The sequence below is a fragment of the Tachyglossus aculeatus genome, chromosome 9, assembly GCF_015852505.1.
Source record: "Tachyglossus aculeatus isolate mTacAcu1 chromosome 9, mTacAcu1.pri, whole genome shotgun sequence".
Taxonomy (NCBI): domain Eukaryota; kingdom Metazoa; phylum Chordata; class Mammalia; order Monotremata; family Tachyglossidae; genus Tachyglossus; species Tachyglossus aculeatus.
This window is the reverse complement of record NC_052074.1, coordinates 34,869,703-34,892,011: the sequence shown is the minus strand read 5'-3', so window position 1 is coordinate 34,892,011 and position 22,309 is coordinate 34,869,703. Positions and strand designations below refer to the sequence as shown.

The 22,309-nt window shown below is 44.5% G+C and overlaps 1 protein-coding gene across 6 annotated transcripts in view; it reads left to right on the top strand.

Annotated features, from left to right (window-relative positions):
• PUM2 (pumilio RNA binding family member 2) overlaps nucleotides 1-22,309 on the top strand; it is a 128,968-nt gene that overhangs the window by 63,646 nt on the left and 43,013 nt on the right. For 4 of the 6 annotated variants that reach the window (XM_038751695.1, XM_038751693.1, XM_038751694.1 and 1 more), the window contains exons 11-13: nucleotides 8,967-9,110; nucleotides 9,419-9,727; nucleotides 13,812-14,048. In XM_038751695.1, coding sequence (XP_038607623.1) covers nucleotides 8,967-9,110; nucleotides 9,419-9,727; nucleotides 13,812-14,048 — 690 coding nt within the window. The remainder of the gene's footprint in view (nucleotides 1-8,966; nucleotides 9,111-9,418; nucleotides 9,728-13,811; nucleotides 14,049-22,309) is intronic. The other 2 variants (XM_038751697.1, XM_038751696.1) reach the window with 1 other exon arrangement.

Sequence of the window (22,309 nt, the reverse complement as noted above, 5' to 3'; positions counted from 1 at the left end):
CCAACAGCACCTTCCAGTAATCGCCCCTCTTCCTCCTACCATTCCTCTCCAAATTCCTTGAGTTTGTTAGTTTGTGTCTATGCCCACTGCCTCCACTTCTTCTTCTCCGGGTCTCTCCTTGACCTGCTGTCTGGCTTCCGCCCCCTCCCATCCATGGAAACGTCCTTCTTTAAGGTCACCAGTGACCTCCTTCCTGCCAAGTCCAATGTCCATCATAATTCTCCTCGATTTTTCTGCTGCCTTCTACACTGTGGGCCACCCACTTCTCCTGAAAACAGTACTCAACCCTGGCTTCACCATAATTGTCCTCCCTTGGTTCTTCCATCTCCCAGACCATTCCTTCTCAGTCTTTTTGACAGGCTTGTCCTCTTGCCTCCCACCCTCAAATTGTGGGGGGTTCCTCAAGACTCTGTTGTGGCTTCTCTTCCATTTTCCATCTGCTCCCATGACTTCAACTACCAGATCTACTTGGATGATTCCCAAATCTGCCTCTCCAGCTCTGACCCAGTCTCTTTTCTCCTTTGCAGTCTTGCATTTCCTCTTGCCTTCAGGATATCTCTTCTTGGGTGTCACTCCAACACCTCAAATGTAGTATGTCCAAAACAGAAATCCTCAACACCCTCACCCCATCCTCCACCTGACTTTCCCTACACAGTAGGCAGCACCACTCTACCCTCTGTCTTACAAGCCCATAACCTAGACATTTTCCTTGACTTCTCCCTCTCTCAGCGCACACGTTCATTCGGTCACCAAATCCTGTTGGTTCACAACATCTCTAGAATCTGCCCTTTCCTTGCCATCCAGACTGCTCCCATGCTGATCCAAGCATTCACATTTCCCCCCTTGACCACTTCATCAGCCTCTTCACTGACTTCCCTGCATCGTATCTCTCCCCTCTCCAGTCATACTTCATTCTGCTGCTGTTTCAATGCGTAGCTCCCCAAAACTTCCAGTGGTTGCCCAACCTCCTTCACATCAAATGGAAACACCTCACCACTGGCTTTAACATACTAAATCAGCTCTCTCCCTCCTATCTAATCTCACTGATTGCATACTACCCAACTCTCTCTCTTCCTCTCAGCTTACTCTACCTCAGTCTCATCCTCAATCTCACTGACTCTTCACCTACGCACTCCCTCCCCCTTCAAGTCTGATAGTCTACCACTTCTTCCCATATTCAGAATCCTCCTAAAATCACATCTCTTCCAGGAGGTCTTCCCTAAGTCCTTAATTTCCCCTGTCCATCCTCCCCTCTGCATCAACTATGCATTTGGCTGTGTACCCCTTAAGCACCTTTGGTATTCATCCCAGCTCCACAATAATAATAATAATAATGGCATTTATTAAGCGCTTACTATGTGCAAAGCACTGTTCTAAGTGCTGGGGAGGTTCCAGGGAGATCAGGTTGTCCCACGGGGAGCTCACAGTCTTAATCCCCATTTTCCAGATGAGGTAACTGAGGCACAGAGAAGTGAAGTGCCTTGCCCAAAATCACACAGCTGACAATTGGCAGAGCTGGGGTTCGAACCCATGACCCCTGACTCCAAAGCCCAGGCTCTTTCCACTGAGCCACTCTGCTTATGTAAATATTCTTTTCTTCTTCTGTTTCCCTTATCCCTAATCTATCGTAATGTTTCTCGGCCCTATAAATTGTAAGCTCCTTGTGGGCAGGGATCATGTCTACCAACTCCGTTGTACTTTCCCAATATTGTACGGTAAAACACTCAGTAAGTACCACTGATTGATGCTTTTGCCTTGGAGTTTGGCCGATCAGTTGGACCCGAGAAGAAGCACAGTATCCAAGGATGGTCCTTATGGAGGTTAGAAACGTAAATGTCTTCTGATTCTCACTTGGGAAGCCATCTAGGAAGGTCTAGAAGACGGTCAGCAAACTATCCCAGCACTACTTCCCCAACCTCATCCAAAGACATTGACATTGACTTGTTAAATCAACCGTATCTCTGATGACCTTACCGGCACCTCCTTTTGAAGAAATTCAGACTTAATTTAGTCAGACAGTGCAAGTATGTGAAAATAAGTTTAGCTCTCTTGCATTAATCCTCTTCCTGCTGTACATACATTTGTGCAGAAGGCTGGGTTATTTAGAGTTCAGAATGTGTTCAGCCTGCTTTAATCCGTTCGCTTCTTTAATGTGATTTCACTGAATATACTGTTATTGCTATCCAGATATATCTATTTCGTTTTAATTACAGTTACGAGTAAACTGTCTCATCAGGCTGAAATGCCAAATGGCTGTACCCCTTGAAAATAATTGATTTGCTTGATCTTGCTGGTTACCAAATAAAAATTTTTCATTTCTGGTTGACATTAGATTTCCCCTTCCAAATTAATTTTTTTTAATAGTATTTCTTAAGTGCTTACTGTGTACCAGGCAGTGTACTAAGCACTGGCGTAGATGTAAGTTAATCAGGTTGGACACAGTCACAGTCCATGTCTTAAATGGGGCTCACAGTCTTAATCCCCAAATAATGATGGTATTTGTGTGGCTTACTGTGTGCCATGCACTGTTCTAAGCGTTGGGATAGATGCAAGGTTATCAGGTTGTCCCACATGGGGCTCACAGTCTTCATCCCCATTTTACAGATGAGGTAACTGAGGCACAGGGAAGTTAAGCGACTTGCCCAAAGTCACACAGCTGACAAGTGACAGCGCCAGGATTAGAACCCACGACCTCTGACTCCCAAGCCTGTGCTCTTTCCACATGAACTGTGTTCAACTTTGTGCCTACCCCTGCGCTTAGTACAGTGCCTGGCCCATAGTAAGTGCTTAACAAATACCATAAAAAAAAATCACACAGCAGACAAGTGGCAGAATGGGATTTGAACCCAGGTCCTTCTGACTCCCATGCCCTTGCCTATCCATGAGGCCATGCTGCCTCTGTAATCTCTTTATTAAGTAGGTTATAGTACAAGGTTTTTGGCATTATTTTAGGGAATAGGGAAAGAAATCAGTATAAAATTCATTCAATCCTATTTATTGAGCACTTACTGTGTGCAGAGCACTGTACTAAGCGCTTGGGAAGTACAAATTTGCAACATATAGAGACGGTCCCTACCCAACAGCGGGCTCACAGTCTAGAAGGGGGAGACAGACAACAAAACAAAACATATAAACCAAATAAAATAAATAGAATAAATATGTACAAGTAAAATAGAGTAATAAATATGTACAAACATATATACAAATATACAGGTGCTGTGGGGAGGGGAAGGAGGTAAGGTGGGGGATGAGAAGGGGGAGAGGAAGGAGGGGGCTCAGCCTGGGAAGGCCTCCTGGAGGAGGTGAGCTCTCAGTAGGGCTTTGAAGGGAGAAAGAGAGCTAGCTTGGCAGATGTGTGGAGGGAGGGCATTCCAGGCCAGGGGGAGGACATGGGCCGGGGGTCGACGGTGGGACAGGCGAGAACGAGGTACGGTGAGGAGATTAGCGGCGGAGGAGCGGAGGGTGCGGGCTGGGCTGGAGAAGGAGAGAAGGGAGGTGAGGTGGGAGGGGGCGAGGTGATGGAGAGCCTTGAAGCCGAGGGTGAGGAGTTTCTGTCTGATGCGTAGGTTGATTGGTAGCCACTGTTGATTTTTGAGGAGGGGAGTAACATGCCCAGAGCTTTTCTGCACAAAGACGATCCGGGCAGTGGCGTGAAGTGTGGATTGAAGCCGGGAGAGACAGGAGGATGGGAGATCGGAGAAGAGGCTGATGCAGTAATCCAGTTGGGATAGGATGAGAGATTGAACGAATAGGGTAGCGGTTTGGATGGAGAGGAAAGGACGGATCTTGGCAATGTTGCGGAGGTGAGACTGGCAGGATTTGGTGACGGATTGGATGTGAGGGGTGAACGAGAGAGCCGAGTCGAGAATGACACCAAGGTTGCGGGCTTGTGAGACGGGAAGGATGGTAGTGCCGTCAACAGTGATGGGAAAGTCAGGGAGGTAGCAGGGTTTGGGAGGGAAGATAAGGAGTTCAGTCTTGGGCATGTTGAATTTTAGGTGGCGGGCAGACATCCAGATGGAGATGTCCTGAAGGCAGGAGGAGATGCGAGCCTGGAGGGAGGGAGAGAGAGCAGGGGTAGAGATGTAGATTTGGGTGTCATCAACTTAGAGATTATAGTTGAAGCCGTGGGAGCGAATGAGGTCACCAAGGGAGTGAGTGTAGATAGAGAACAGAAGGGGACCAAGAACTGACCCTTGAGGAGCCCCTACAGTAAGGGGATGGGAGAGGGAGGAGGAACCCGCAAAAGAGACTGAGAATGAACGACCGGAGAGATGAGGAGAACCAGGAGAGGATGGAGTCTGTGAAGTCAAGGTTGGATAGCATGTTGAGGAGAAGGGGGTGGTCCACAGTGTCGAAAGCAGCTGAGAGGTCGAGGAGGATTAGGATAGAGTATGAGCTGTTGGATTTGGCAAGCAGGAGGTCATTGGTGACCTTTGAGAGGGCAGTTTCCGTGGAATGTAGGGGACGGAAGCCAGACTGGAGGGGGTCAAGGAGAGAGTTGTCGTTGAGGAATTCGAGGCAGCGTGTGTAGACGACTCGTTCAGGGAGTTTGGAAAGGAATGGTAAGAGGGAGATGGGGCGATAACTAGAAGGGGAGGTGGGGTCAAGATGGCTTTTTTAGGATGGGAGAGACGTGGGCATGTTTGAAGGCAGAGGGGAAGGAACCAGTGGGGAGTGAACGGTTGAAGATGGAAGTTGAGAGGAGAAGGGACGGAGCGAGAGATTTCATAAGATGAGAGGGAATGGGGTCAGAAGCACAGGTGGCCGGAGTAGCACTTGAGAGGAGGGAGGAGAGCTCCTCTGAGGATACTGCTGGGAAGGATGGGAGAGTAGCGGAGAGGGTTGAGAGCCGGGGCGTTGGAGAATAGTGGGGAGTGACTTTGGGGAGCTCAGACCTGATGGATTTTATTTTATTAATGAAGTAGGAGGCCAGATCGTTGGGGGTGAGGGAAGGAGGAGGGGGAGGAACAGGGGGCCTGAGAAGGGAGTTGAATGTACAGAAGAGCTGATGGGGATGATGGGCATGGGTGTCAATAAGGGAGGAGAAATAGTTTTGTCTGGCAGAGGAGAGGGCAGAGTTAAGGCAGGAAAGGATAAACTTGAAGTGAACGAGGTTGGCATGGTGTTTAGACTTTCACTAGCAGCGTTCGGCAGCTCGAGCATAAGAGTGAAGGAGGCAGACAGTGGCAGTGATCCAGGGCTGTGGGTTAGTGGTACGAGAGCGGCGAAGGGAAAGGGGAGCGAGGGAGTCGAGCTGAATAGAGAGGGTAGAGTTAAGAGCAGTAATCTGATCATCAAGATTGGGTAGAGAGGAAAGGGAGGTGAGGTGGGGTGTGAGGCGCTCAGAAAGATAAATGGGGTCGAGAGAACGGAGGTCTCTGAGGAAGTAATATAGATTTACAGGGGAGAGGAGTGTGAGTGAGGAGGCAGGTGAGAAGATTATCATCAGAGAGAGGGATTTCAGAGTTGGTGAGGGTGGACACAGTGCAGCGGTAGGAGATGATGAGGTTGAGGGTGTGACCAAGTTGGTGAGTGAGCAGCATCCAGTAAAATGAGCAGCTTCCAATAAATTTTACAGTCATTTAGTACTCAGGCAGAAATTGTAAGGCATCCTAAATCATTTTGGGATTTATTAAACATTTAAGAATTCATAAACAGTTCCCAAAACAAAGGGTTTTTTTGTTTCTAAGCTCCCGGTTTTAAAATTAGATTTCATTTTCATTTGGAAATGTTTCCAGCTGGTTCCCCCCCCAGGTGAAAATGAATAAGATCCCCTTGGCATTACAGACACACACAATTTCTTGCACTATTTTAATGGTCAACTCCTGCAGTAAGCGCTCAGTAAATACGATTGAATGAATGAATGCTGGGCAGAAACCCAGCGAAGTAGCCTGAAGTGCAGACCTGTCCTGGAGTGGTAGCCCTAAAAACCTGTAGGGGTGACAGTGCTTTACTTATTTATTCTTGCAGACAAGGCAGGACAGGTGTTTGCCTCTACTTGCCCATTTAGTTTGTCTTTCAGGCCTCATGATCCAGTTAGCTAGTTTTATAGGATTGAAAGGGCAACTGCTTAGTTAGCCGTTCACCCCAGCACTATGTTGAGCCCTGGCTACAGACCAAATCTGGTCCCTCCTAGCTAGGAAACTTCTTTGTTTAAAGAAGAAAAAAAGCCCATGCTTTTAATGGATAGAATACATCAGGATGGTGGTGGGTGCAAGGAGTGAACATATGGATTAGGAATTCTTTGATCGTGGAGCCAATTAATATTCAGAGATCAAATCCCAAAGTAAGTTTTGACTCCAAAACCATTCCCAACTCTTGTCCTTCTCCTAATGGAGATCCTTTCTGGTTTTAATTAAAAATGTTACCATGTTTGCTTTTTTGTTAGAGAAGCTCTGTTTAGGGACGTGATTATTCCTCTCTAGTAAACCATCTACAGATGAGAAAGCCAATAATTAGAGGGGACAACTAAAGGAAAAGTTAGGGATGTTAGCTGATGCCACTCAGAACCATAAAAATCAGATCTACACAGGGGTAACCATCATCTACTTCCTTTGAGCATCTTTTGGTGCCACCATCAGATATCATACTGGGATGGATGAACATTGGGCTGATCCATTGTTTTCTTCCATTTTCACGTACTGTCCTAAATGTGGAAAATATACGGATAGAAAGCTAATACAATTGTTAGAAAATTATATTTTTCACACAAATAAAATGCTTCCCGACCTGTTACAAAACGTTGACTTCTGAAATCTGAACAAAGCAATCGGTAGTTTGCTTTCATTTGCTTCAGTGAGGTTTTCATATAATTACAGACTTTTCTGATGAAAGTTCTTCCAAAATACCTTTAACCAAAATTTCTGGGGCCCCCTCGATGAGAAAGATAATAATAATAAATGTGGTATTTAAGTGCTTACAATGTGCCAAGCACTGGGAAAAATACATAGTAATCAGGTCCCACATGGGTCTCACAGGGTAAGTAAGCGGGGAGCACATGGAATTAAAAACATATGGAGAATTAAATGCTTAGTACATTTTTAACTAAGTTGTGTACCAGTGTCCTTGGGGCCAGTACTTATGCACCACCAATTCAAATTTAATTTCCAGGTCCATTTATAAGTAACAGGGTGCTAAAGTGCTTACGATGGGCCAGGCACTATACCAAGTACTGGGGTAGATGTAAGGAGATCAGCTACAATCTCTGTCCCACGTGAGGCTCACAATCCAATGTAGAGGGAGAGCCGGGATTGAATCCCCATTTTACCGATAAGGAAACTAAGGCACAGAGAAGTTAGTGTCTTGTCCAGGGTCATCCAGGAGGCAGCTGGCAGCCTGGGCTAGACCCCAGGACCTCTGACTCCTAAGCCTGGGCTCTTTCCAGTGGGCTGCGCTGCTTCTGAAACATCCAAAAGCTTTGCTCCAGACTGGCGCAGATGCTTCTGTTTTGACGGCAATAAAGTCCTTCCTGGGGCTGGGCGTAGCTGAAGGTATATCTCGAATGAATGTAGGACTTTGGCTCATCACCCCCCTGCTCTCTCCCTCCCGCCCCCCAAATTTCCCTTTGGGGTGGGAAGAATAGCCAACCTAACCCCCAATTGCATCCTCTGGAGTGAACCTGAGCCTTCCCATCGCAGGTCCCTCTCTCCCTAGTGTAGGGATAAGATTGGACCCTTTCCCAAATGCTTTTCAATACATTCAGTTCTCCCTGTAGTGTGGCAAACACAATGTTAGAGAAAATTCATGCTCTGCGGCATTCCTTGACCAGTGCCTCATGCAGTAATTTCCTCCAGCATCACAATCGCCTCCTTCCCAGTTGGGCTCATGGTGTCAGAAGAAGTGCTCTAACTCCCTACAGTCTTCTATCCAAAATGCAGAATAAAAGCGTGCATTATGGAAGAACTGGGTTTATGTTATTTTCTACAAGAATGTGATTGCATAACAAATTTAGCTTTTTCCTGCATATACTGATTTCATTCTAATTGTATTTTACATTTTTTTTTACAGAACTTCAGTTCTGCAGGCAGGCTTCCTAGCATATGAAAGTAGCAGTCTTAATGATGAAGGCAATGGAACAGCCCAGCACAGTTTAGTATATATTTGAACACAATCGAACATACAGTTTTTGAGGATCATCATTTTTGCACATATTCAATAGGACTCTCCTTTTTGGTGATTTTGATTCTAATCGGGCTAGTCTGTGTTTTCAGAAGTGGTAGGAAAAGCCTTGCAGAAAAGCTTCAAAATAAAGCCCTGACCCAGGCCTTCCAGGCCATTCATATGGGCATGTGATTGATTAATAGTAGTGAAAATAAACTCAAGATTCCCTGGAAATTGTTCATAGCTCTGGACAAGGCTAAAATGGCACTTTTCCAGTGATAAGACCCATGTCAGATCAGAGTATTGTTTTTACGAGCTGACGTGTAAATGCGTTCTAGAATCAGTAGTACTGATGAGTAGTATGTAGAGCTTTAGAACCATTTTATAAATTCTAATTTTTGCTAGTGCATACAAATGTATACTATAGAGAAAATTGTAGAGGTGTAGCAGCGTAGTAAAAGGTAACTGGTGTAAACATTTAGGGAATGAAAGTAGTCTTCGAGATAACACCCCCAGTTTTAAAAATCCGTCAGCAGCAAATGCTGAAATTAAAGCTTTCTTTATTGCCCTCCCCAGTGTATAGCATTGAATTCAGAGACTTGGCCATTTCAAGTGTATGTTAGATAATTCATTGGCCATACTGAAACGAAAATTGCAAAAATGCTAGCTCTCCCTTTTTCGAGACTTGCCTTGTTTGAGTGTACATAAAATTTAAGAAAAGAAGTCAAGTTTTCACTTTTTGTAATGCTACTTAAGAATTTTTGGGTTTTTTTCTTATAAAAAAGTGGTAGCTTTCTTTTGATAGAATATTATAAAGGAAATGCCAATGTTTGAGGAATAATAATTTGTTTTGTATCATGTAGGCTATCAAGTGCTAGCCCCCACCGCCTATTATGATCAGACTGGTGCCTTAGTGGTAGGCCCTGGGGCGAGAACTGGGCTTGGAGCTCCAGTCCGATTAGTGGCTTCGACCCCTGTTCTGATTAGCTCAGCAGCTGCGCAAGCTGGTAAGCGTATTTCCCGTTCCTCGGAAATCTGTTTCATTAGGGAATGCAGTCAATCAACGGTATTTTTTGAGTGCTTACTCCTCGCAGAGCACTGTGCTAAGTACGCAGTTCAAAAAAACTGAAAGGCTTCTGCTCTTGGTGCTTGACGGGCACAGCAACTCATTCAAGTACGGCGTAGGGAAGAGGCTCTTTTCTGCGCTTATTCGGCACCCAGTAAGCACTCAGTAAATGCCATCGATTGCTTGCTTGACTTGATGAGGCCTTTCGCTTGGAGCATCCTAACGTATCCCCAATATTGTTTTTCACAGCGGCAGCAGCTTCAGCTGGAGGAACTGCCAGCAGTCTCACTGGAGCCACAAACGGCCTCTTTCGGCCACTGGGTCAGCCGCCGCCACCCCCGCAGCAGCAGCAGCAGCAACAGCAGCCGCAGCCGCAGCCAAATAGTAACCTACCGTCTAATTCGTTTTATGGGAGTAGCTCTCTGACCAACAGCTCTCAGAGCAGTTCCTTGTTTTCCCATGGGCCTGGCCAACCTGGAAGTGCATCCCTTGGCTTTGGAAGTAGCAGCTCCTTGGGAGCAGCTATTGGCTCAGCCCTTGGTGGATTTGGCTCGTCAGGTACGTATTTTTCGAGAGTTCACCGTACCAGTTACCGAACTGAAAGCGGAGCATGAGAAAGACCATTGCAGGTTGAAACAGGCTTTGCTCTAGAACAGAAAGCAAGAGACAATACCTGCACTGGTACCCCAAGTAGTGTGCTATTGTAGGCTCACCTTAATAAACTAACCAAGCTCGAACAAACTGAAGCATTAAAAACTTTTCCAAGTTATCTGTTTCAAACGGAAGTTTTCTTTCAGTTAGGTGTGCAGGAAGCAGTCCCTCCCATGCTAAATTGATTTAAGCCACTAAAGAACCCTTCATTTAAAAAAAATGCTGTTCATTCAGCTAATTTTTTGGTCTGTGTGAAATGTAAACACCTTAACATCCACTAATTTTTTTAAAAAACAGCACGAAAGGTTGAGTACAAAAGTGAGGTGCTTTAAACAAACCGTCCCTAAGAAACCAATTTTTGTCTATTCTTAAATGAATTACTAGGTGTATCTTAGCTCAAACTACCCCCCCCCCCCCCCCCGTGAAACCTAAAATCATAAGGAAATAGTCTCTTCCCTATATTATACTTGAATAAGTTGTTATTGTCATGAACTGAGAGTCCAAATCTTTTGATTTTTGGGGCGGGGGGGAATAAGGAACTTTGCAAGTAAAATCAACACCCAACCCCTCAACACTTAGTGGTTCTGTAACACCCTTAGCTAAGACAAAATGCCTTGAATGGGATCCTGGAAGGGCCATTTCAGTTCTGCAGAGGCAATTCACTCCCTTCATACCAAGGCACCCTTTCTTCTTCTCTCAGAGGAGGGAAGAACAATCCATAGGTACTGTCTGTGTTCACCAGAAATGAAGAGAAGTAGGATCCTTCACTGGTCACCCCAGCCTTTTAATTCCACATTGAATCAGCCTGCGGGCCAGTTTGTAAGCAGCCTCTGCCCCTCTTCCAAATCCAGTTATTATTGGAAATGGAGCAGGGATGTCATGTGGTAGCTGGGTGGCTGTGGCACACGTTCAGTGCCTGTAAGGGCAACTGGATCTATTGATCTGAACAGCTTACCAAGGAAACAGTTGTGCCTCAGATGTGGCTTTAAACCCACATGGGCTCAGAACAAACTCTAGGTTAGGTCAGAAAGAGAAAATGTAGTCTCTGCAGGAGTTACCAGGAGTGTTGCAGCTGCATTTTCTGGTGTTGGTGTCTCACAATCCAACCCTAGAGTTTCTTAAAAATGTTGGAGCTTCTTAGCTAGATACCCTCGCCCTCCCTCCCTTCCCCATGAAGAGATGGCCGACCGACTCATTCAGCCCCTCATCCTCCCTGCAGTCAGCCAGCCATAAAACTCATAAGGTCTACTCACTTATCTAAGATCATTGGATGTTGGGCTAGGAAAGACGTGTGCATGTCGTGGTTTGAATCGAAATGCACCTTAGTTTGGAGTGAGATGCATGTTGCAGTGATTAAAACAGCAGGGAATACACCCAGCGCTTCTAATCAGCATTATTCATTTTGGGCTATATTGTAACCAAACAGTGGGAAGTGCTTAACAGGTGCACGTAATAATAGTAATAATAATAATAAATCGGTCATTTAAAAATCAAGGCAAAAACCCTCCCGACCCCACAGCCAAGAATGACTGAACAAATCATGCCAGGTTGAAGTAGGAATGGGGAATGGCATTTTATGCGACCTTTTCCCCCACAAAAGGAACAGCTACCTTCTATGGGAAATACTACCATAAGTTTAGTAATGGAACTTAATCTCATTCCATGTGGGGATTAAAACTGAGTCCTTTGTGGGACATGACTTTGTCCAAACTGATTACCTTGTCTCTCCCCCAGCCCTTAATACAGTGCCTGGCACATGCAAATACCATGAAAAAGTGTAACTACTTCATTGTCCACTTCCTTAGGTAATTTAACCATTGTTAGTCTCGACTATTCCATAATCGTATTTTCAGGAAAAATGTAGTTACTCTGTAAAATTTAATTTCCTTCACGGTTATGCAGTCATAAAGGTTTTTGTCTAATACGTATTTTCTTATTTTTTTTAATGTGTGGTTTTCTTTGTTGTTCCAAAAAGTCTAAAATTGACCTGTGCAAGTGGCACTTTACCTGAAGGTTATCAAAGAAGTGAAAGTGTGCTGCAGCTCTTTTTAGAGAGCAGCTTTTTGTTTGTTTTTAGTCTTGACAGCGGTATGAATCTGGTGTTTTAAAACATGACCATTTCAATGGAGGCATCTTGGAAACAGCTTTGACAGTGTCCTTTTAAATTAACATAATTGCTAGAGCGTATATGACTATTCGTCAATTTGTGCTCAAGAAAGCCATGCGCTTCTACATTTGAAAAATATTGTGGATATAAACAATAAGATTTTTTTATTTTTATAAAAACCGAAGAAGGCACTTAACATTTCACTATTACATAACATGAATTTTTTTAAAAAAAATTGCTATTTTGTATTGTTAAAGTAAATATCTCCTGAGAAATTTTTCTGAACTTGTATTAGTTGAATGTGTTGAGTAGAATAGTTGTGCAGTTATCTTTCCTTCTATATGGGGAAAAAAAATGCCTTAACGTTTCATTCCTGTGTTTAGCTCAGTTTGATGTACCCATCCATGCTCTGCTAAATTTCTCTCTTCAACCTAAGAGGAAGATAATCCACCTCTAAAAAAAACATTACATTTGAAAGCCAAGTTTTTATAGGACCCTTTAAAATTTTCTGTGGAAGAAGCACTGTATTGGTCTGAATATAGGAGTAGGTATTTTTTAATGACTTCTATATGTGGGATCAAACCCTGGACTAAAATACCTGGAGATTTAGGTAAAAAGGGATAAGCAAATCCAGAAGTAAATCTTAGCTCTTCAAGGAACCAGTAGAAAGAGACTACGTAGACACCTTGGGCAGCAATTCCATTAACTGGGAAATTGCCAATATCAGCAGTGACATTAACCAGCCCCTGCTTTGGGTCCCCTGAGTCTATATATATATATATATATATATATATATATATATATATATATATATATATATACATATATATGTGAGCAAATAAGAGGGATTTGACCATTCAGAAATGGGGAGATGGAGTGTTCCAAAACCCGAGGGTTTCGTACAGAAAAAGAACAATGCACACTGCAGTATGGCACTTAAATCGCTCATTACTGCTGCCTGCCTTTTTTATCCAGGAGAATCAGCAGTTGGATTCCATCTCTTCAGGTAGTATGAAATACAGGGGAAAAGAGTAGGTAAAAGTCAAAGGAACGGAACAATTGATTCTGAGAAGGGTGAAGGACCAGAAAGAGGTGCAGAGATGGCGAGAGGGAAGTTTGGAGAGGATCCTTAAGAATGAACCCACTTCTGTGGTTCACTCATACTTGCCGTGCATTGAAGGAAGAATCAGGTGCGTTTTTGTAGGGCGTTTTGGGGCGCTTGAGTAGCAAGCCGGTACTTTTTCTTTTTCTTCTGAGGTGTAAGTATTCAGGGTTGGGGAGGTGGCCTCATCGCCAATACCACCTAATATTCAGGCCAATACGGTATTCTGATAAAGCGGCACAGTTTAAACGGAGGCCCAAACCCGATATGATGGAAGAGAAGAAAAAAGAGGAAAATTCACGAAGGTTTTCCTCTGTGACTTTTTTTTTTAACTGTAACCTTTATGTCCGGAACAGATTGGCACTGAGCTGGAAATACTAGGGATAGAAGGTGCAAAAAGTAGGAAACCACCTTTCCAGTCTTCTGGCACAGTCGGTTGAGTTTAGCGAAGGAAACGAAGCAGCACCAATGGATAGTGCCAAGGCTTGTGATCATATTAGGGTATTGAAGCACAGGTGCGAAACGAATGAGCGATATTTATTTAGAGAAATAGAAACGTGCTTCAGTTGTGTGAAACTGCATTGTTTTTATTGCCGTGCATTTATACCCTCGTATGATTAATCAAGTAGCATGTATAGTTATCACAGAAATTATCTCCATCACGGTATCTTTACTTTTATAAATTATTTCGATCACTTCTGTTATTGCCCAGCGGTAGTTGGGGATAGATTTTATTCAGTTACCACTGTATGTAATTAGGGTTTTTTTTATTTCTTCTTCAGTTGGCAGTTCTGCAAGTAGTAGTGCCACAAGGAGAGATTCTCTATCTACTAGCTCTGACTTGTACAAAAGATCTAGTAGCAGCCTAGCACCCATAGGGCAGCCATTTTACAATAGTCTGGGATTTTCCTCCTCTCCAAGCCCAATAGGCATGCCTCTGCCAAGCCAAACTCCAGGACATTCACTTACGCCACCGCCATCACTTTCATCACATGGATCCTCATCCAGTTTGCATTTAGGTAAACGAAACCAACAACAAAACCCTTTTTATTTGTATGTATATGTGAACGTGTGTTTGTATGTGGGTAATCTATGTGAGATCTTTCATGTCGGATATAATCATGTCAGATTGCTTTTGCTCGTAGATATTTGCAGCCAATTTTGAAAGTGTGTTCTACTTTTCCATTCTAAGTACTGAAAATGAGGGTCTAAATGTAAAAGGAAGGTAAAGACCCGTTTTTGTTTCTTGTGTTCTTTTATTGAAATGCAAAGATGTGTGTTGTTTTTCTTGTCTGTGCTTTTTTTTATTTGTGGACAGTTTTCACACATTTGAAAGGCCAAGTGCTTTATACTTGGTAGTGAAATAAAGCTTTCACTAGCAGCTGTTTGGGAATACCGGGAGGAAAAAGTTGGAAATTCTCATTGATGTGAAACAAATCACCACTCACTTAGAACTGTGTCCTCTGCCTCATGGCAGTGGGGGCAAGAAAATAGTGTCACTGGGAAAAATTGGTTTATGGGGTTGTAGCTAATCATTATACTTTCAGAGTTTTGCTTCTGCTGCTTTGGAATGTTTCATTCCCACCGGAGTGATGGTAGTGTAGGTCTGTGATGCAGCTGGTGATTTCTGTACACCATTTGAGTGTTTGTTAAATGGTAGAAAACTCCCCAAATCTAGCATTCTAGTAAAACATGCTTCCAGTTGTTTTAATGCCAAAGTTGTATGGGTACTGAAATCACAGTCAGAAACGTGATATTGCTGTTAAGTTTTCACACCATCGTGAATGACATTTGTGGCAGAGCTAGGTGGTAAATCATATTTAACGCACCTTTTTAAGGTGTTAATGTAAATGAGAATCATGGATTGGAGGGTCTGGGGGAGGAGCAAAATGACTTCTGAATGCTTTTTTTAAAGGATTGACCTGGATGTTCCTGAGCACAGAGATTCTAATGCAAACCTCTGTAAAAACGTCAGAGCAGAAGTAACAAATGTGTGACGTGAAGGTTAAGGGCACTTTTGTAATGCCACCCTGCAGAAGTGCTAAATAAATATTAGAAGTATTCTGATACACACATTATTCAGCCTCAGAAACGCTGACTGGCAGATTTTCTGTGAAGTCGATTTGCAAAAGAGATTATCTCATTGTTGTGACAATTTTTAGTAATATGATGGGGAGCCTTCTGTATATTGTATGACTGCTGCAAGGTGAGCTGAATATTAAATGACCCCCTAAGCGTCTTGCTCCTAACTCTTTCTCCCATCAGGGATTTTACTGACTCTCAAGAATCGCTTCCAATCACAATCCTTGAGAGAGAGGACAAAAATTCCACCCCACTGCTGCTGTTACAGGCCTGGCAGATTCGTGCTTAGATTCCTCCTTTCCCTACATCCCTTTTTACTCTCCCATCGTTTGCAGCGTTATCTTCTCGGTTCCTGAATTTTTTCCATTGCACAATATGTGGTCGTGACTGTCAATAGTATATGCATTGTGTCCCTGAAACGAGCACTGAGATTCAGAGCCCAATGCATGCACCGTGACAGGTTTGCCTTGTTTGTATTTACTTTTATTTATGTGGTTATGTGGTTATTTATGTGGTACCATGGACACCTGGTTTTGTCCATGATTGATTTCAGGTACGGTGCAGGGGGTGGTTGGTTTGTTTTTCCTGAGTTATAAATTTCTTTTTTCCCGGGAAATTGAAAAGTCTATGGAGGTACCTCTATTATCCCAACACAGAATATGAGAAATCTTTATGTAGTTTGCTGTGTTTGCCTGTCAGCAGCCTAAGAAACCAGCCTTCTTAATGTTGATGACCAGAATTGATTGAAACAGGGAAAGTGGGGCTGTGTTATGCATAGTCCTGAAGCATAGAGGTTTTAGCTTGATCAGCTCTCAGGTGATTTGAGCCGTTTTGGAAGACATACAGTATGAGCGGTGCAATCCAACACCGTGCCAACCACAGAGCTCTACGAACGGGCTGATTGATATCTGGAGAAGCAGCATGGCTCAGTGGAAAGAGCCTGGGCTTTGGAGTCAGAGGTCGTGGGTTCAAATTCCGGCTCTGCTGCTTGTCAGCTGTGTGACTTTGGACAAGTCACTTCACTTCTCTGGGCCTCAGTTCCTCATCTGTAAAATAGGGATTAAGATCGTGAGCCCCACATGGGACAACCTGATCACCTTGTATCCTCCCCAGTGCTCAGAACAATGTTTTGCGCATAGGAAGTGCTTAACAAATACCAAAATTATTATCATTATTATTATTATTATTATTATTATTATTATTGGCGAGGCTTTTCCCAATTCATTTTTCTAACCCCTGCCCTTGACTGTCACCTTAGTGTTTGAATGTCCCACAGCCATGTAGAGCACACTTGCAAATAGCGATTCATACACTCTGCGGGAACCCATTCCGTTGGACCCGTGCCCCCTGCAGAGTTGGCACCTTCAGCGTGACCCCATTCGGCATGCCCCAACAACTCCTGGGATGAGCTTGCCCCCCACTTTGGAGCTGGACAAGTGCTGGAGGAGAAGCCAGGGTAGGGGTGAGCTGCCACGGAGCAGAGGCTGTGGTATGTGGGAGTCCCTCCCTTCTCTTCCCAACACCCCACGAGGGAGATCCAGCTCTGGTCTGGATGACCTAAGCCATGGAGGAAGAACATCCAGTACTGCTTTTCCGGGTGTCACTGGGACAGGGACCGGCAGGCAGCCAGACAGTTGTATTTGTGGAGCGCTTACCATGTGCAGAGCTCTATATTAAGCGCTTGGGAGAGTACAATATAACGGCACATTCCCTGCCCACAACGAGCTCATAGTCTAGAGGGGGAGATGGACATTAATATATGTGAATAAAATTAGAGATATGTAGAAAAGTGCCTGGCACCGCTCTGAGTCCCATGATGAGAGACCATCTGCCTTGCGCCCCCCCCCCCCCCCCCCCCACCCGCCCAAGCGGCTGGGGGCATCCCAGACCCCAGATGAGGACTCTGGCTTTGGCCTCATCCACAGCCAAGCAATGCTTGTGTTGAAGGATGGGGCCTGTTACCCTGCTGCAGCTGCTGGCAGAGCCCCAGTGGGCACCGGGGTCCCTCCCCAGGAGGGTCGCAGAAGTGACTTCTTGGGGTCTGTGGTGCCCGCACAGCCCTGGAGCCTCTAAGGGCTTCTTTTGCTCCTTCTCCCCGGAGCCTCCCGCCCCAGCCCCTGGCAAGGCCCCCAAAGCAGCAGTGGAGGAAGAGAAGTCCTGGTGAGTACCTCTCCCTGCTTCTCTTTTTCTTTTCTCATCTCATCCTTTTCTTCAACCCTCGTTTTGCTTTCTGTCACCTCAGCTCCACCCTCAACTTTATCCCTATGCTCAAAAGGAAAAATGGGCCCCACTGATGCATTTAAGTGCTTAGTACAGTGCTCTGCACACAGTAAGCGCTCAATAAATGCGATTCAGTGAATTTAAGTACATGGCCACCTTTCTAGTCTCCATATCCTTTGTAGATTCTTTTGTCTGTCGCCTCCATTAGGGCATAAAACGCTTGAGTGCAGGGATTGTGCTTTCTGTCTCTTCTGAACTTCCCAATAGCTTAGTTTACAGGGCTCGGCACCCAGTGACCATGTCATTGACTGTGGAGGAGTTTATAGGGGTCTATGTCTTCTCACTCCTCCATTTTCCCCCTTTCCAGGGCAGCTGCTGTGCATAAATTCTCAGCTGAATCGATTGACAGGCTGCCTCAGCCCACTGCTAATTGGCAAGAACCATCTCCTCTTTAGTGTTCGTAGCCGGGGCACTCAATCCATTGGGCTGCTCAGAGATTTTCTCCATAAACTCAGAACTTGGGTCTTAGACTTACATTGGGGCAGGGTGGTAAGGAAACAGCCGTCTCTTCCTGACAGCAGCTTTTCTGGTTGGGGTTTTGCTCCGCCTGCTATGTCTGCTAGTCAGACCGCTCTGCTGAGCAGGTCTGGCTCCTAGTTAATTGGAACTTTTGAGGCGCTCTTTCCCCAAAGCTTTCACTGCAGTCTGCTAGTCCTGGTGCCCCATAAAAGCACAGAAAAGCTGCAGTGGAGTCATTCACCATCTATGGTGTATGAGACACGGCGTGGCCTAGTGGAAAGAGCATGGGTCTGGGAGCTTGAGTCATCATCATCATCATCATCAATCGTATTTGTTGAGTGCTTACTATGTGCAGAGCACTGGACTAAGCGCTTGGGAAGTACAAATTGGCAACATATAGAGAAAGTCCCTACCCAACAGTGGGCTCACAGTCTAAAAGGGGGAGACAGAGAACAAAACCAAACATACTAACAAAATAAAATAAATAGAATAGATATGTACAAGTAAAATAAATAAATAAATAAATAGAGTAATAAATATGTACAAACATATATACATAATCCTGGCCCTGCCACTTGCCTGCTGGGTGATGCTGGGCGAGTGGAAAGAGCCTGGGCTTGGGAGTCAGAGGTCATGGGTTCTAATCCCTGCCCTGCCACTTGTCAGCTGGGTGACTTTGGGCAAGTCACCTAACTTCTCTGTGCCTCAGTTACCTCATCTGTAAAATGGGGATTAAGACTGAGCCCCATATAGGACAACTTCCCCAGTGCTTAGAACAGTGCTTTGCACCTAGTAAGTGCTTAACAAATGTCATTATTATTATTATTATTGTTGTTGTTATTAACTTCTCTGTGCCACCATTTCTTCTTCTGTAAAATGGGGAAGAAATAATGTTCTCTTTCCCTTCCCCTTAAACTGTGAGCTCTATGTGGGTTAGGGCCTGGGTCTATCTTGATTATCTCTTATCTTCCCCAGCGTTTAGTACAGTGCTTGGCACATAGTAAGCTCCTAGCACAAACCACAATTACTCAGCGTGGGTTGAAATCTTCACCACAAACCCATTGTGCGTGACAGTTGGCTATTTGAATTGTCATAGACTTTAAGTAGAACTTCACCGGTGACTATTTGTTTTTTGAGGCATGTATAATACGTTCTAGTGAAGGAGTAGATTGCACGCTTCTTATCGCATATATAAATCAGCAAGGCAGGCAGCAGTCCCATAGATCAGCCTTGTCAAAGCTCAGCTTCCACTGACCAGAAGTAGAGTTTGCCATCTCTCTGGATTAAGGAATCCAGATTAAGCAGCCATCCCCTCTAATGCAGACAGATTCTCGTACGACAGGTTGTTAGTAAAATCAGCGTTTGCAAGCTGCAGAGTGGAAAATAAGGTTATGTACTGGAGGGGATGGGAGCAAACTATGACAAAGAGGCTGATGGACAGATGCTGCCAAGAGGAGGAGGGAAGCCAAGGTGGCCCAGGAACTTTGGGGTAGAGGCGATGTGACCTAGTGGAAAGAGCAATAGGACTGGTAGTCAGTAAGGCTGAGTTGGAGACAAAGCTTCACCACTAATCTCATGGGGCCTCAGTTTCCTCACCTGTTTTCCAAAGATAAAATCAGTTAAGCACGGTGTGGCAACAGGAACTGTATCGAAGCTCTTAACCTTGTATCTACTCCAGGGGTTAGCACATAGGAATAGTGCTCAGAAAATGCCATAATTATTGTTAGAAGTTGAGAGAGGCAGATGCCCATTCAGTCAACACCAAGACACAGTGCAGCCGGGAGTTTGACGGTATATGAGGAAAAACTGGAGAGCAGAAAGGGAGTGGAGAGCAGAGCCTGTATCTGGAACCCCAGAGTAGCCCTACTGTGCCTCCGCAAGACGAGGGGAGCTGTTGTGGCACCCCAGGTTCCCCTGCTGAACATCTCAGAAAACCCAAAACAAGCTGCCCGGTTCTCCCTGAGCGCTGAGGAGCACCCTTTTAAATATGCCTGTCAAACCTCTCCCTGTTTCAATGTAGCTAGACCGTTTCCGCCCCCCCCCCCCCCCCCCCCCCCCCGCTTCATTTCGTAGTTGTAAAATCGGTGTTAGAAGCTGTTTTTTGCAAGAGACTGTTGAATTAAATTGGGGTGGTTTAATTTTGACCTTTCATGTGTTTGGAGTAATGAGTAATTTAAAAAATGCTTATCCAGTTTTTTGGTTGAATATTGGTGACCTAAGACTAATGTAGTATTCACTTTCTGAAAGGTAGTATGTTCTCTCCTGTGAAGATGACTTTTTCACAAGTGGAGTTGATCACTCGAGTTCAGCTGGGGTATTGGCATCCTTTGAGAGTTTCTTTATGGTGTAGCACCCAAAATAGCGTGCCGCAAGTGAGGCTTTCTACAAGGTAACACATTTTTAAAGAAATAGATTTGTTCCAAAGCCCTCAGCATGTCATCTCACTTTTGCATAAGTTTAAAAATATATTTTTTTATTTTTATTATGGTACTTAAGCGCTTGCCATGGGTCAGATGTTGTTCAAAGTGCTGAAGTGTTCTGAACTCACCCTACATTGAATCATTTAATCATCTAACTTCCTTATCCCGCCCATGTGCCTTCCACTAAGTTCAGCCTCCACCAGCTCCTTCTTGATGATTGAGAAAGTCCATCACAGCCTGTGTTGAGTAGATTAATCCTTGGAGAACCGTTTCAACTTTTTCACGATGGTCTTTGTAAGCACTTCTTAGGTACCAGGTTATCAAGTCAGACACAGTCCCTGTCCCACATGAGGCCCTTAAGCTCTCTTGTCTCCATTCTGCACATGAGGAAGTTGAGGCCCAGGGAGGTTGTGACTTGCCCAAGTTCACACCGTAGGCCAGGGGCAGAGCTGGGACTCAAACGTGGGTTCCCTTGTTCCCAGTTCTAGTCTCTTTGTACTAAGCAATGCTACCACCTCTATTACAGGATCTTCACAGGTGCTTCTTAGTAGCTAATTTTATTATATAGTTGGTCCTTTTCAGGTGTACAAAATTAAGTTTCTTCTTGTCAGGCATTGGTCTTTTTCAGAATAAAATACATACCAGGATGACTGCTTTTAGATATCTCTTCAATCCCTAGTCATACCATTTAAACTGCTAACATTATTGGTAGGTTAAACTAAAGGCCTCAGAAATTGGGAGCGAAGGTGGCACTCTGCTTTCCCTGATTTTCTTCTGCCACCCCTAAAAAAGTCCTTTAGTAGGGGCCACGGAGCTTACCAGAGCGAATTTCTAGCGCTCGTTGACCCACGGGTGATTCTGAGTAACAATGAATAAAATGAAATGGCAGCCCAATTCTGTCAGTGGGGCCGAGTCCCTTATTTCTTGAGGAATAATAATAATGGCAATTGTTAAGCGCTTACTGTGTGCAAAGCACTGTTCTAAGCGTTGGGGAGGATACAAGGTGATCAGGTCGTCCCACGTGGGGCTCACAAGTCTGAATCCCCATTTTACAGGTGAGGGAACTGAGGCACAGAGAAGTTGCCCAAAGAGACTTGCCCAAAGTCACACAGCTGACAGTTGGCGGAGCCGGGATTTGAATTCATGACCTCTGACTCCCAAGCCCGTGCTTGAACCACGTGAATATAGGTTTTCCTTAGCAAAGAGTGTTGCTGTTTGCCCGTAGCCCTACTTCCTCCCTTTATACAACAGAGAAAGGGAAGTTTTGGTTACAGAAAAACATTTTTGCTCCATACTTAGAGTTGAACTGAATTATTCCTGGAATCGTACACTGAAACAGTACACGGTGAATGAGAGTGCTCGGCTGTTTCCCAGGCGGTTCAGAATCAGAGAGCCAGCGAGGAGACAGACACCAGTCAAATCAGTGGTATTTATTTTTTATGATATTTGGTAAGCAGTTAATACATGTCAGGCATTGGAGTAGATGCAAGCTAAACAGGTTAGACACAGTCCATGAGGCTCACAGTCTTAATTGCCATTTTACAGATGAGGTAACTGAGCACAGAGAAGCTAAGTGATTTGCCCAAGGTCACACAGCAGACAAGCGGCAAGAGTTGGAATTAAAACCTGGGTTTTTCTGATTCCCAGGCCTGTGCTCTTTCCACTAGGACACACCTCTTCTCAATTTATGAGCACTTACAGTGTACAGAGCATTGTACTAAGTGCTTAGGAAGTACAGGATAATGAAGGCTCTTATACTCTGGACAGAGGAGACAAAATTCAGAATAAAGGTAACAAGTTTAGCACAAACACATGTGAAGGTAGAGGCAGAGAAGCAGCTGTACCAACACGTAGACCCAGAGATCAAATACATATAAATAAAATAAGAAGTAGGTACATCTGTAAATACTCGCCTGTTTTTTATTCATGAAAAGTCTGGTATTTCAAGACCCTAACCTTCTTTCCTGTTGTCTGTTATAACTTGCTTTCACAGGCCACTGTGACATTTCATAAATTCATAACTATAACGTTATGTCTTG